This window comes from Harpia harpyja, chromosome Z, assembly GCF_026419915.1.
Source record: "Harpia harpyja isolate bHarHar1 chromosome Z, bHarHar1 primary haplotype, whole genome shotgun sequence".
Classification (NCBI taxonomy): Eukaryota; Metazoa; Chordata; class Aves; order Accipitriformes; family Accipitridae; genus Harpia; species Harpia harpyja.
Genome location: NC_068969.1, coordinates 89,076,545 through 89,089,469, shown reverse-complemented (window position 1 = coordinate 89,089,469; position 12,925 = coordinate 89,076,545). Strand labels below are relative to the sequence as shown.

Below are 12,925 nucleotides of genomic sequence, written 5' to 3'. Positions count from 1 at the left end.
TTCTTGGTTTTTAGTATTTGAGTCCTTTCTGCTATACAGGAGGCATGTTTTAAAGTGGTTCAGTTCATTAGAACAAGCATTTTACAGTCTGTCTGCTACCAAGGAGCTTTAAAAGCTCAAAGATTATTCATTGAAAAATTGCTTATTGATTAAAACTATTTCCTGTACTTAATTAGCTCACGCATCAGACTTTTATGAAAAAAGCTGTAGAATAGGCTGTTCTGAATGTTACAGCATGCATTCTGCTCTTTACATCATCTTACATAGTTGCTATAAACTTAGCAGTTATTAACATAGTTTGCTATAGACAAGCTAACTAGAAATGCTGTAACACACTCCCTAGTGTGGTACATTAAAATGTTTTAAGTGCAACAATTGCGTTATTCAGCCAACAAGTCATGTATTTATAACACAAAATGTAGTAATGTTCTTGACACAGCTGTAGAAAATTAAAGTACTCTGTTGTTAATGTGCAGTAAAGGGTAAAGCAACAAGAAAGTAAACAAAGGCTTATCTGTTTTGACAAAATGAGTTCTCTCCAAGCAATGACTTATTGGCTTGTGACCCAATCTGAGTTTCAAATCACTTGTCTTTCCACAAAGAAGTAAAAATCATAGTAAGTTATTAAATCTAGACTAGGGCAATATGTTAAACTAAGAAAATAGCCTGTAAGAGGAGAGGACTTTGGTATAGTTAAAGTACTTCCTCTATCATATAGTGTAAGAGAAGTTAGAAAGCTGGTACAAAACCAGCTAGCTTGACTTCCCGGCCAGAGTTCCAGATCTGGAACATGAGCTGGTCATGAAGATGATTAAGGGATTGGAGCATCTGTCATACAAGAGGCTGAGAGCTGCAATTGTTCAGCCTGGAGAAGAGAAAGCTTGAGAGGATCTTACCTTGTGTATAAATACCTAGTGCGGGGGGGAGTATAAAGAAGATGGAGCAAGATTCTTCTCAGTGGTGCCCAGTGACAGGACAAGAGGCAGTGGGCACAAACTGGAATATAGGAAATTCTATTTAAATGTAAAACATTTTAAACTCTAAGAGTGGTCAAACATTGCATCAGGTTGCTCAGAGGTGGTGGAGTCTCCATCCTTGGAGATACTCCAAACCTGACTGGATGTGGCCCTTGGACACCTGCTGTAGTTGGCCGCTTTAAGCAAGCGGCCTGCACTACACAATATCAAGAGGTCCCTTCCAACTGTTGCATTAAAGGGTAAAGGAATTTGGCAGAAAATAAACTTCTTACATTCCAGCTTATCCTCAGATGTCAGAGGGGCTGGGGGCGGCTAGGTTTAGTTTCTGAGTAATGTCCAATTCAGCGCTATAAGTCTGGTTGTGTCATGATGACAGATGCACTTGTAGCACACTGCACTCTCAGCTTAGCTGCATTCAACACATGAGAATTACCAGACTTAGGGAGTTTGGTTGTATTAATGAACTATCATGACTAGATTAATGAGCAGCGCAGTTTATATTAAAGCAACAGTACAGGTTCTTTTGGATTGCTGGTGGTAAATACAGTCTGCAAAGCATGTGTAAATGATAATACAGTTGACTACAAGTCCATTAAATTATGAAAGAAAAGAGCTCTAAAGAATTCTGAGTTTCTCGGGGAAGCACTTGGTACAGCCCAGTGTTCGACTGTCACCCAATAGGCATCCCTATAGCGGGGAAGAGAGGTTCAGCCTGTCGACTGATCTCAGAAGTCAGCGCTGTCCTCCCAACTTGTCTGTGATGGTATCTTCCCTAACAGTCTTCCTCTTTTGGGGTCTTTTTATCCTGTTTTTTCCTTTAGGTGGAGCTTGAGTGACTCTAGTCATACATACCTTTACTTTGATTGGTATAAGTTCTCTTGCTTTGCTTTTAAAGGTATATGCTAGAAAACATTCAGAGTGCATGTTCTATGGGGGGGTGGTTGCACCTTAGAGGTGGGTAGCTTTTGGGATGGAGATGTGTTTTGGTATTATAATGAGCAAAGTTCACCCAAAGGACGTGGTGTTGCACATTGGTACCCCAGAACTGAGCACATCTGATGTAAATCAGAAGTAGGGCATTAGGTTGACAGAACCCCCATTATTTTACCTCCTTGCTTCAGTGGGTTCAATGCAGGGACCAACCGTTCTTGTTCTTATTGTTCAGTTTCCTATCCCTGCAATCACAGAGCCTGGCTGCGGTGTCTCCACCCTCCTCCACCCTCTGTGTTACTTTTCAGAGTCAGCACACCAAGCTCCCCTGCTGTTGCTAACATCTGAAGTTGCAGGTTATGTTGTTCAGGGAACTACCACAGAACTGATTCTTTACTTGTCTACTCCATTCCACCCTGGAGGTTCACCTTCCCTTGCAGGGGCAGTGCGGGGGTGGGGTATCATATTGATAAGTCACCTCCAGCAATCATTCCACACCAACCTTAACTACTCTGTGACTCTATAATCTGCTATTTAACCTGCTTATTGCATGTATGACCACCTCTAGCCTTAAACTTTTGTTAATGCAAAAAGCCCCATGTGGTGGGTTGACCCTGGCTGAATGCCAGGTGGCCACCAAAGCCATTCTATCACTCCTCCCTCCACAGCTGGACAGGGGAGAGAAAATATAACAAAGGGCCTGTGGGTTGAGATAAGGACAGGAGAGATCACTCACCAATTACCATCACGGGCAAAACAGACTCAGCTTGGGGAAAATTAATTTATTACCAATCAACCAGAGTAGGGTAATGAGAAATAAAACCAGATCTCAAAACACCTTCCCTCCACACTTCCCTTCTTCCTGGGCACAACTTCACTCCTGGATTCTCTACTTACCCCCCCAGTGGCGCAGGGGGATAGGGAATGGGGTTTATGGTCAGTTCATCTCACAGTTATTTCTGCTGCTTCATCCTCCTCAGGGGGAGGACTCCTCACACTCTTCCCCTGCTCCAGTGTGGGGTCCCTCCCACAGCAGACAGTCCTCCATGAACTTCTCCAATGTGAGTCCAGTTCTTCACTGCAGTTCTTCACGAACTGCTCCAGCATGGGTCCTTTCCACGGTGTGCAGTCCTTCAGGCACAGACTGCTCCAGCGTGGGTCCCCCACAGGGTCACAAGTCCTGCCAGAAAACCTGCTCCAATGTGGGCTCTTCTCTCCACAGATCCGCAGGTCCTGCCAGGAGCCTGCTCCAGTGTGGGCTTCCCACAGGGTCACAGCCTCCTTCAGGCACCCGCCTGCTCTGGCTTGGGGTCCTCCATGGGCTGCAGGTGGGCATCTGCTCCACTACAGACCTCCATGGGCTACAGGGGGATAGCCTGCCTCACCATGGTCTTCACCATGGGCTGCAGGGGAATCTCTGCTCCTGCACCTGAAGCATCTCCTCCCCCTCCTTCTTCACTGACCTGGGTGTCTGCAGGGCTGTTTCTCTTACATGTTCTCACTTCTCTCTCTGGCTGCTGTTTTCTGTCTGGCAACTTTTTTTTCCTTCTTAAAATGTGATCACAGAGGTGTTACCACTATTGCTGATGGGCTCAGCCTTGGCTGGCAGTGGGTCTGTCTTAGAGCCGGCTGGTATTGGCTCTGTCGGACACAGGGGAAGCTTCCAGCAGCTTCTTGCAGAAGCCGCCCCTGTAACCCCGCCCTGCTACCAAAACCTTGCCACACAAAGCCAATACACCCCAACACAAACCTGTTCACATTCTGGCTTCTGAAATATCTTAGTTTTGTTGGAAAGTTTCCTTCATACAATGTTGAGGGTTAAGAGTGCCCTCATAAACTGAAGAAAGTTTATAAGGATTTGACTTGGAATTGGTGTTAAAAGCTCTTTGGCTTGAAACAAAGTACTGTTTAGGAATATAAAATGGTGAGTATGTTTATTTGTAGTGATAGATTGTGCTAAGTTTGTCTACCACAAATTCTTGACTGGAAGATTACTGATGTAGTTATATACAGCATTGCTGAAAGCTTCCAGTTTAGAAGCAGCTTTTGTTTCTTGTATTGCAATGATTCAAGCTAAATATATATTGGATCAGTTGATGCTTGTGACCTTTTAAGTTTTTCTTGAGTGTTTCTTAAAGCCACCAAAATAGTTACAAGTAGTTGTAGTATCAGGGCTGTCATGACATTCTCAAATTTCACATCTTAAAACCCCTACAACTTCATAAATTTAAACTCCTGAAACGGTTCTCCTCTTGCCTGGATCTACAGTGCTATACTCTTCAGCCCTTATTCTTTCCACTAATGCAGTCATGGAGGCAAAGGGCAGAAAGAAATGAGGTAGGGAGCGAGGGAGAGGGGGGAGAATAGCTGCCCTCCTAGTTATCTTTGCCCCCCACTGCTGCATCCCCATGTTGCTAATGTGTTCTCAAGCCCATGCTTCTGTAGGGGCAAGTATCAAACTCAGTGTTTAATTTCTGATGTCATTCTGCAGTAAGATTATAGCTGCATTCTTCCAGCTCTTCTGCTTTCCCAGAAGCAGAATACAAGTTAATATGTTCCTCTGTACTTTACCTATTACAGTAGCCCATCATGGAAGACAGCGGTTCTATTCCCCATCACTAGAAATGTGAGCTGAATTAAGTATTTATAGAGTATCTCTAAGCCAGGAAACTGCTACTGTAAAAACACCAAGTGGTGGTCAAATCCATACCACATTAGCAAAACATTAAAATTGAATCACTTTATTTGGACAGTGTTCAGCTAAGCAAACATAATAAATATAGAATCCCAAGCAGTCATTTCTGGCATGTTTAAGTTCCTCACCAGCTTGTGGGTTCAATGTTCTTGAATGGTTGAAGGTTCCAGAGATCTTGCAAACTTGTTGAAATGCCACTGGTTTTGCAGGAGCCCACATCCGACACTTAGTATCAAACACAACTTAAACAAGTAGAACTGCGTTAATACAGCCATCATTTTCTGGATTGTTTGTTACTTGTGCATATTTCCCTAAAGAGAAAATGGAATTAAATGTCTTAAAGTAGTTCATACCATTAGAATTTTCAATGTTTGCAAGTTCAATCCACAAGTCTCTTAAGAAGTGGAGGAAATTCCCCTTCCAAAACTGAAGTGTATTTTGAAAGCTACATCTACCTTCTGCTGAGCTGCAAACTTAGGTTCTCAAAATATTTTATTCAGGCTGGTTTTTATAAATGGATCATTTGGAGTTCTGGGTAGATATAAAAATAATTCATAGGTTCTGCTATAGTCTAAGTCAACATCTCTGTTAAAAGTCAGCCTGTTCCTATGAAGATAACTTCTACACAGAAATTCTACTGAAAACATAGTATGATTGTTCATAGTTCAGATGGTTAGGTCTCTATAGACTTGTAGCACTGCTTAATGTGAGACATAGGCAAGCAAGTAGTCTTTGTTCTGAGCTTCACCTAATTTGATTTTGAAAGTGTGAATGGAAAGCCTAAGATTAAAACTTAAAACTTGCAATTTTAGAGCTGCCTAGCTTCTGCTACAGCCCAAACCTAACATTTAACAGTGAATCAATTATGACAATTTATAGGAAGTGGTCTCAACAATACATCAGGCAATAAAGATTTAGAACTCTTTAAAGCAGTTCTGCAGTATAGCTAGTTTAACTACTTACCCCAGATAACTTTTCCCCCTTGTGTCACGAGGCCAAGCTCACTCACGTTCACCTCAATGACGGTACCCTTGGTAATTACACCCAGCGTTGTATACAAAGGAGAAGAAGGATTCTTTTTTACACCAAGGATAGGTAGGCAAAAAGTAGCTTTAAGTTCAGGATGTGTCACATGTGCCTTCTTGAAACGTAAGCCCTGTTGCATAAGGAGTGTTAGAACAAGTTAATACTTGCTTTAAGCCCTCACAACTAATCTAGGTTAACACTTTTAGCATTATGTCCTCAGCTTTTTATATTTTGAGACCAGGAGGAATGAAACAACCTAGAACACAGAATGCTATCTGCCTACTATAGAATGCCAGATTTGTTTAAAAACCTGATTAATGACAAGATAAAGCTTTCCATGTGTATTTTCAGGATGCCAATATTTAATAGTAGTACAAGAGGAATACATGCTACCTCAGATGGCTTCTGTTCCATGAAGAAATGAAGCATTTATGGCAAGGCATTTAACAGTGCTACTGGTTTTTAGGACTAGAAATTTTTCCTTTATTCTTGTAAAACTGAAAAACCTTTCACATATTGTAAAATATTAAACACCCATCTCTTATAGTAGTTTCTATTTAGCAACCTGTGCTTCATAAAGGGTACTTTACCATGAAGTACCATAAACTTCTGTATCAGTAAAAATCTATCCAAGGCTTCTGTGTAAGATGACTGTCAAAATAGTAATGAGGTATGATCCAACAGGTACCCTGCCTAGTGATTCTGTTGATTCCTGTGAGGAAACAGGAACAGGTATTTATAGAAAAACTGTGCTGTCTTAGTGAGTTTAATTGTTCCTCCTGTGTGCTGCTAGAGCCCAGGCACTGTTCCTGCAGCTGTGTAAGAAAAGGTCAGGCTGGAGGCACAGCATTTCCCTTGCTTATGGTCATGACTATGCTTCAAGCTTACTTACCAAGCCAGAAGGAGGGAGTTCTGGAGTCCTAGAACAGAGCTAGCTTCTGCAGCTGACAGAATCATAGTAGTTTGAAAAAGAAGCCTCCAACTCTAAAAGCTATTCAAAGTGCCTTTGCTGAAGACCTTCCCATGCTAATTTTACAGCTCAGAACTTTAAGTTACTGGCATCATCTGAGTTATGGGAGTAAGAGCAGAGATTTCAACGGAAACTGTGACTGCAGGGGCATCTCTCCACCCTCAGGCTATTCTATGTTTAGATTTCTGTGAGGAAGCTAATAGGAATGTTCTACATCGGTAGTAATCAAGAAACTGAAAGCAGTAAGTCAAAAGAATTATTACTTAAAGGTTCTTTAAGGCTCAAGAACATTACCATTGGTCGAATGAAGCGTTCATATTTAGGAGGCTTCCTAGTAAAGCCATCTCCAACAAAACAAACTTTGGTAACCATTCTTTTCCAGGCCTTCTTCTTTCTCTTTCCTGTACGAATTACTTTTAAAACTTCTGCTTCTCCTTGTGCACGGACCTTTGGCACAGGAACCTCCCATTTCCCCTGGAAGGGAGGGAAAAAAAAAGTCAATAGTCTTAAATGCCACATTGCTAAATGAAAGGGGACAACCAAAGCATAAGATAAAGTTTCCCTAAAGAGTAGTGGTATGCCATACTTTTTATACAACTCATAGCTACTTGTTTTAATTAGCATTTAAAGTTATTAAAATCAAGATATTCCATATGCTTACTTTGTCCTATATTGCTCAGTTACTCAAGGTTTCAGATTTTGTACAATATCAGTGTGTAGACTTTGCTTGTAGGCTGTAAGTCACCTGAGCATCAGCAACACAAATTGGTCATTGTCACAAGTAACAGTAAGTATCTGAATTTTAATACAGTTTAATACAGTTACTTACAGCTTTTTCTTTTCTTTTCTGCTTGATCATGTTAGAGAGAACCTTAGCCCGGGACTGGCCCTCTCTGTCCAGCAGGTATGCTGGTACAGCTCCTTTAGGTGTTTTTTCATCATTCTTTTTCTTTGTATTTCTCTTTTCATGCATCTTAATGCTGCACGGAAAGAAAACCAGTATTAAGAGTAGAAAAAAGAAAAGCTCATTTTTACATATATCCTTTAACTTAGCTTGTGCTTGCTCAAAATTTTCTTTTAAGAGATATTTGTAAACAAGTACATATTTATATTTAAGGAATAATCCTAAATAATTTTCAAAGTAAACTAGTAACTTCGCTTAATGTAACAACTGACAGACTGCATGGTGCATAAAAACTTGTCAATTCCTGTCAAGTCAGGAACACAAGATATGCATCTTATTAATGAATTTCCGAATGACTTAACACAAGCAGCCAAGCACTTTGAGAGAGAGTAGCCACCTTCTCTGACAAAAAATAACATACTACTACTCTTCCAGGATTTAACGTCAATGCTTACAAATCTGAGGAACACGTGTGTGTGTGTGTGTGTAAAAGGGGTCGTGTTCTGTTAATTTTGAGGCCGTTCGGAAGTGGGGGGGGCGGGGGGGAAGGCCCACAGACTAGTTAACAAGCCCAATACCTTTACAAGTAGCAGAGGAAAAGAACTGTCTATGCTTGGAAAACAACAAAAACGACATGGTGGACAGATACTAAGTTCACTAGCCATAAAGAATATTGTTAACAGCTTTGACTTCAGTTTCTGAACAACAGAGAGAATTTTCAGAAAAACGCTTCTGTTTACCTATGCTCGATATTTTAATTTATCCTGGAAAACAAGCCTCGTGTTCTGCTCAAACGCTCTGTATGTTACTGTACTTTTTCTATTAACAGTGTTAAAAAAATGCCCACTGCCTGTTGCTACGCTAATACAGCAGTTGATGTAAAAGCCCTAAGAACATGCAGTCGCATTTCTGTCACAGTGACATCGTCACTGCTGTTGCTAACCAGCTCTTCTCTTAAAGAATCCTTTTAGGAGCGGAATTGTTAACATCCAGCGAGAAGAGTCTTCACTGTGGCAAAACCCACGTTCCCCTACGCCCTCTTCAAAAGCACACGCGTGACCGACCCCCGCGATAAGCAGTCCTTTCCAACGCCACGGACGTCGCATCCCGTCCTTCAAACGTCAGGATGACTGGGCGGGTACTCACGTCTTCTTCATCTGTATCTTCTCGGCGTGCCGCTGCTTGTGGTAGAGCTTGGCCTTCAGCCCGATCATCTTCTTCGCCTTCCGCGACCGCTCGTGAGCCTCGCGGCCCTCCTTCTTCCTCCTCCTCTCGTGGTAGTCCAGGCGGTACCCATAGCGCTTGCGGTGCAGCTCGATGTACTCGTTCTGCGGCTGTGGGCACAAGGCAGCGCCGTCAGCGGGTACCGGCGGCCGAGGACCGGGCGGCCGGCGACGGCGCTGCCCCCTCACCCGCGCCACGCGGCGGGGGCCCGAGCGGCAGGCCGCGGCCCGGCGGCGACACCCCCCGTGCGGGCCGCCGGGGCCCGCTCCGCCGCTGCACCCCTTCACCCCTCCCCCGCCCCGTCGCCGCCGTCCCGCCCGGCCGCCCCGGCTCCCACCATGGCGGCGGCCCCGCGGTCTCTCCCCGCGCTCTGCCGAGCCCTCCGCCCTGCGGCGGCCTCCGCAGCGAAAAGGGCGGGCCGGCAGAGAAGGGGCCCCGGCTGGAAACGCTTCCCCCCGCCCCCGGCGGCGCTTTGGTTCCTGCTGGCGGAGAGGCGCCGGTCCGCGTCCCCCGAAGAGCTGCGCGCCCGACTTGGCGGGGCCGGGAAGGGGACACGGAGCGGGGTGAGGCTGGAGCGGCGCTTTTTGCCGCCTGGGTCTGTCGGGGCGGTCGGGTCGGGAGGTCGGAACCCGGGGCGGTGAGGTGATGGGGCCGGCGGGGAGAGGAAGCGTGAGCGCGCCTTCCGGCGGTATGGCGGCTGTCCCGGCCGGGGTGGGGGCCGGCCCGCAAGCCCAGGCTTGGCCTTGATAGAGCTTTTCCTCTGGAGAGAGAGGGGGTAAGGTGGGGGCCGGCGGAGTAGCGTGCCAGCGGTGCGTAACACGGCAGGGAGGGCAGTGGCGGTTTGTGGAGCGGCCGCCTGGGCCCGGCTGGGCGGCTTGTAACGGGACAGCGTGAGAGCACCGCTGCCGTCCTGCTCCGCAAAGGACAGCGGCGGCTCTAGGAGACGGGCCTGTGGCTCCTGAGACGAGGGGATGGGAGTGGGCCGGCAGGCAAGCCTCCTTCCCTTCACTGTGAAACTCTACCCCGAAGCGCCGAGTCGCCGGAGCGGGATATTGCTGTCTCCTTAAATAAGCAGCAGCCAGCTAGGAATGCTTCTGGAGCCTCTGCCCTTGGGCTTTGTGTCGCAGTGGTTTTGGTGATGCTGAACAACTCGTCGTATTTAATGCATTGTGTTATTTCTGTCCCAAATACATGCTCTTCCTGCGCCCTTTCCTCCTTCAAAATCAGAAGAGCTATTTGTGCTTCACTGGTCAGTAATCGGCACTCTAGAGCTTATCTGAGCATGAGTGTGAGCTCTGATGTTAATTTTTCTGCTTTACGATTTGCAAATTTCTTTGAGAAATCTATTTAGTGTTTGCGGGCATGCAGTTATGCTGCTTTTTTAAGGCTTAATAGCATTACTTTTACAGATCTGACACCAATTTAACCTGCAAAGCAGTAACCTGGAAAATCGTAACGTGACCTAACTTGAAAAACAGTTAAGTTTCGTGATTGATTTGCGTGCAGGTAATATCGTTACCCATTTCCTGTCATAAACGTTTGGTTTACTTACCTTGGCAGAGAACAGCTTTAGAGATGGGAGCTACAATGTTGAGAATTACGAGGAAATTTTCAGTGAACGCACTGAAGTCATCGAGTTTGTGCAATGAGGTAAACTTCTTCCCAAATTTTGATACTTCCTCTGTGAGCAAAAGAAATACTCCGGTTACTCTAGTAAACCTTTTTTTTTTTTTTTTTGTCTTTCCTTTAAAAACTGGTATCCAAACGGAATGCATAATTTCATGTTGGAATTGGACTTCACATAAGTCAGAATGTGGAAGTTGAATTTGTAGTTCTTCTGTAAACTTTTTTAGTTATCAGTGATTTTGATTACCTAACATTTGTCATTGTTAAATTTATATTATTTACACAAATAATTAGACGTATTTAAAATACTGTGGCTACAGCCAACAAGTTTTGATGCTATCGTGGATTTTTACTGGACTTCCCAAATAATATTGGGATTGGACTTGGTTTAAAGCTCGGTGCTACCATCTTCATGCTTCTGCTTCCACATAGCTGGTATTTTGAGCTTGTATAAATACCTAACAACAGTATTGGTTCCTCTAGATATTTTTTTTAGTTTAGTTTTCTAGAACTGGCAAAAATGTAGCTACAAAGTAATTGCTTATAATGATTAATATTCCATATGAGGTTTTTTTTTTCCTTTTTAGCATGTGTATTTCAGGAAGACAAAAATGAGAGTCGTAAGTGTGACAGAGCAAAACTGCAGTCTAAGAAACTACAGCTCTCCACCAGGTATAAGTTTAAATTATTTTCTTAGTAGTAAGGTTTACTCTAAAAATGAGTAAGAATGCTTTCTAAGTTGTGTTTTATTGTATTCTTTTGGTCATTATTTATAGAATTTGGTGTATGAAGCGCACAGAGCTTTAACAGAGCAGTTAAAAGGTTCAAGGACTGAAAAGAAGTGTTTTGTATTGCTGCTCTTTTCTCAGTAAATGTATTGTATAAAGCCTTTAGAAAATAAGAAAAAGGAAAGTTACAGATATATAAGGAGTCAGATCAGTGGTGAAGTGTGCTGGAACCTCTGTCCAGTTGCCTGAAGTATTAACTGGTTATCAAGTAACTGATGATAGCCAGTATGTTGGACAAGGGGGGAAAGACAGGAATCTGATTAAATAGAATTTTTAAGTTATCATTAGTGTATTTTCTTTGCAGCCTCAGGATAAAAGAGAGTAAAAAGAATAAGATGCATAAAAACCAAAATTTCAGTTAAAGGCAATTTTTGCTGTTTTTTTGAGTAGCTTCACTGAGATTGAATGGAAATCAACTGATATAAGGTAGTGTTGGGAGTCAGGGACGCTTTTTCTACATCAGGATGGAGACGGGAAAAAAATATTGGTAACTGGTGGGTAACCAACTTCTTTTAAAAAAAAAAATTGTTAATGGATTCATCACTGTGTATCTTCGCAAAAGTCTTTAAGCTGCAGTCATCTACATGAGAAGACGACTTACTCTTAATTGTTAACGTCAGCACAGTTGCAACGTATTACTGTTTCTATGTAGTTGTCTATGCAATGTCCTTGCTGTCTACTGTATTTATCCCCGGTTTTTCTGTGCTGAATACTTGAGTGTGTCACATGGAGGCACAGCTTTATTCCATACACAAGAAGATACCGTAACTTAGACAAGCAAGAGATCTCAAACATACCAATGTGTTATTTCGTGGGTTATTTTAGAAGCTGGAGGGAAAAAGGCAGTGTTGGTTGGAGTTTTTATTTGGGGGAGGGGAGCGATGGTCGTGTGGGTCTTGGTGAATTTCCAGCCTGCTACCTTGCTTCTCCTAAGATCAGTCTTCTCATCAGGATGTTAACCTATAAGATGCCTCTTTAATGTCCCTCTGGTAAGAGGGATGATCTGTAGATGGTGAAGGAATGTTAATTTAAATATTGTTGAATTCTGTTTGGCCTATGAAAGATAAACTAAAGTACTAGGAAAGTGAGTTCCTGAAACACAACTTAAATAGCTTGAGTAACTGAATTATGGATTAGTTTTATAAAAATTTGGCTTGGTAGCTTATTTTCCAACTAAATAGGGTGTGAGAGAGGAAATATTTTTCAAGAAAATACGCATTTAAAACTCCTCAGTCCCATGTTTTCTTAACCTAGGTCAGTTTGCGTTTTCTCCCTGAGAATTATGCTGTCTAGCTTCAGCATTTAAAGGAGAAATGACTTTTGAAATTTGTTATCTAATAGCCAGTTCAGATGAATGTCAGCATTACAGTTGTCTTGAACTGTGGCATGTTTTGTTATTGCTTCTGCAAAGTAAGATTTTACTGTGCTGATGATACTTTTCTGTGTTGACTTTTTCCTATTGTTTCTAAATTACAGCCGTTTTGAAGTTTCTCTTTTTTGAGAGAGAGATTTACTGAAAATTAAGTACATATCTTTAGAAATTTGAAGTGGTGGAGATTACAGATTGTCATGGGTTGTGGCTCTGAATCTTTTTTTTAATAAGTTTTTTAGGAGTTTTCTTAAATATATTTAATTTTGTTAAAATCCATCATTTCTACATTGGGATCAGTCTTACAAATTGTTGTTTTGTTTTGTTTGTCTCCAGGGGATGTTAAGTCTCTGCGTTCTGTCATTAATCCTCATATATCCAGGTATGTCATGCTAGCTTATTTTTCAGATACAACT

At 42.8% G+C, this 12,925-nt stretch overlaps 2 protein-coding genes across 10 annotated transcripts in view; one reads left to right on the top strand and one right to left on the bottom strand.

The window, feature by feature from the left end:
• Positions 1–4,632: 4,632 nt before the first annotated feature.
• NSA2 (NSA2 ribosome biogenesis factor) lies at positions 4,633–9,521 on the bottom strand. Its single transcript, XM_052775702.1, has 6 exons — positions 9,064–9,521; positions 8,649–8,836; positions 7,428–7,578; positions 6,893–7,072; positions 5,566–5,758; positions 4,633–4,913 (listed from the first exon to the last, which is right to left on the bottom strand). Exons 1-6 carry the CDS (start codon positions 9,064–9,066, stop codon positions 4,846–4,848), a joined length of 783 nt encoding a protein of 260 aa, XP_052631662.1. The 5' UTR covers positions 9,067–9,521; the 3' UTR covers positions 4,633–4,845.
• The window catches only part of GFM2 (GTP dependent ribosome recycling factor mitochondrial 2), a 25,866-nt gene continuing 22,361 nt past the window's right edge, over positions 9,421–12,925 (top strand). For 3 of the 9 annotated variants that reach the window (XM_052775691.1, XM_052775692.1, XM_052775690.1), the window contains exons 1-4: positions 9,889–9,975; positions 10,287–10,376; positions 10,940–11,024; positions 12,846–12,891. In XM_052775691.1, the coding sequence (XP_052631651.1) occupies positions 9,889–9,975; positions 10,287–10,376; positions 10,940–11,024; positions 12,846–12,891 (308 nt within the window). Of the gene's footprint in view, positions 9,536–9,888; positions 9,976–10,043; positions 10,204–10,286; positions 10,377–10,939; positions 11,025–12,845; positions 12,892–12,925 lie in introns of those variants that run through there. The other 6 variants (XM_052775693.1, XM_052775698.1, XM_052775697.1 and 3 more) reach the window with 5 other exon arrangements.

What these genes read in the sequence shown, in the direction of transcription:
- NSA2 (XM_052775702.1), bottom strand. An exon ending in AGAAAAGAAAAGAAAAAGCT is followed by an intron (nt 7,073 to 7,427) that starts GTAAGTAACTGT and finishes CCTCCCTTCCAG; the next exon opens with GGGAAATGGGAGGTTCCTGT. An exon ending in AACGCTTCATTCGACCAATG is followed by an intron (nt 5,759 to 6,892) that starts GTAATGTTCTTG and finishes CTTATGCAACAG; the next exon opens with GGCTTACGTTTCAAGAAGGC.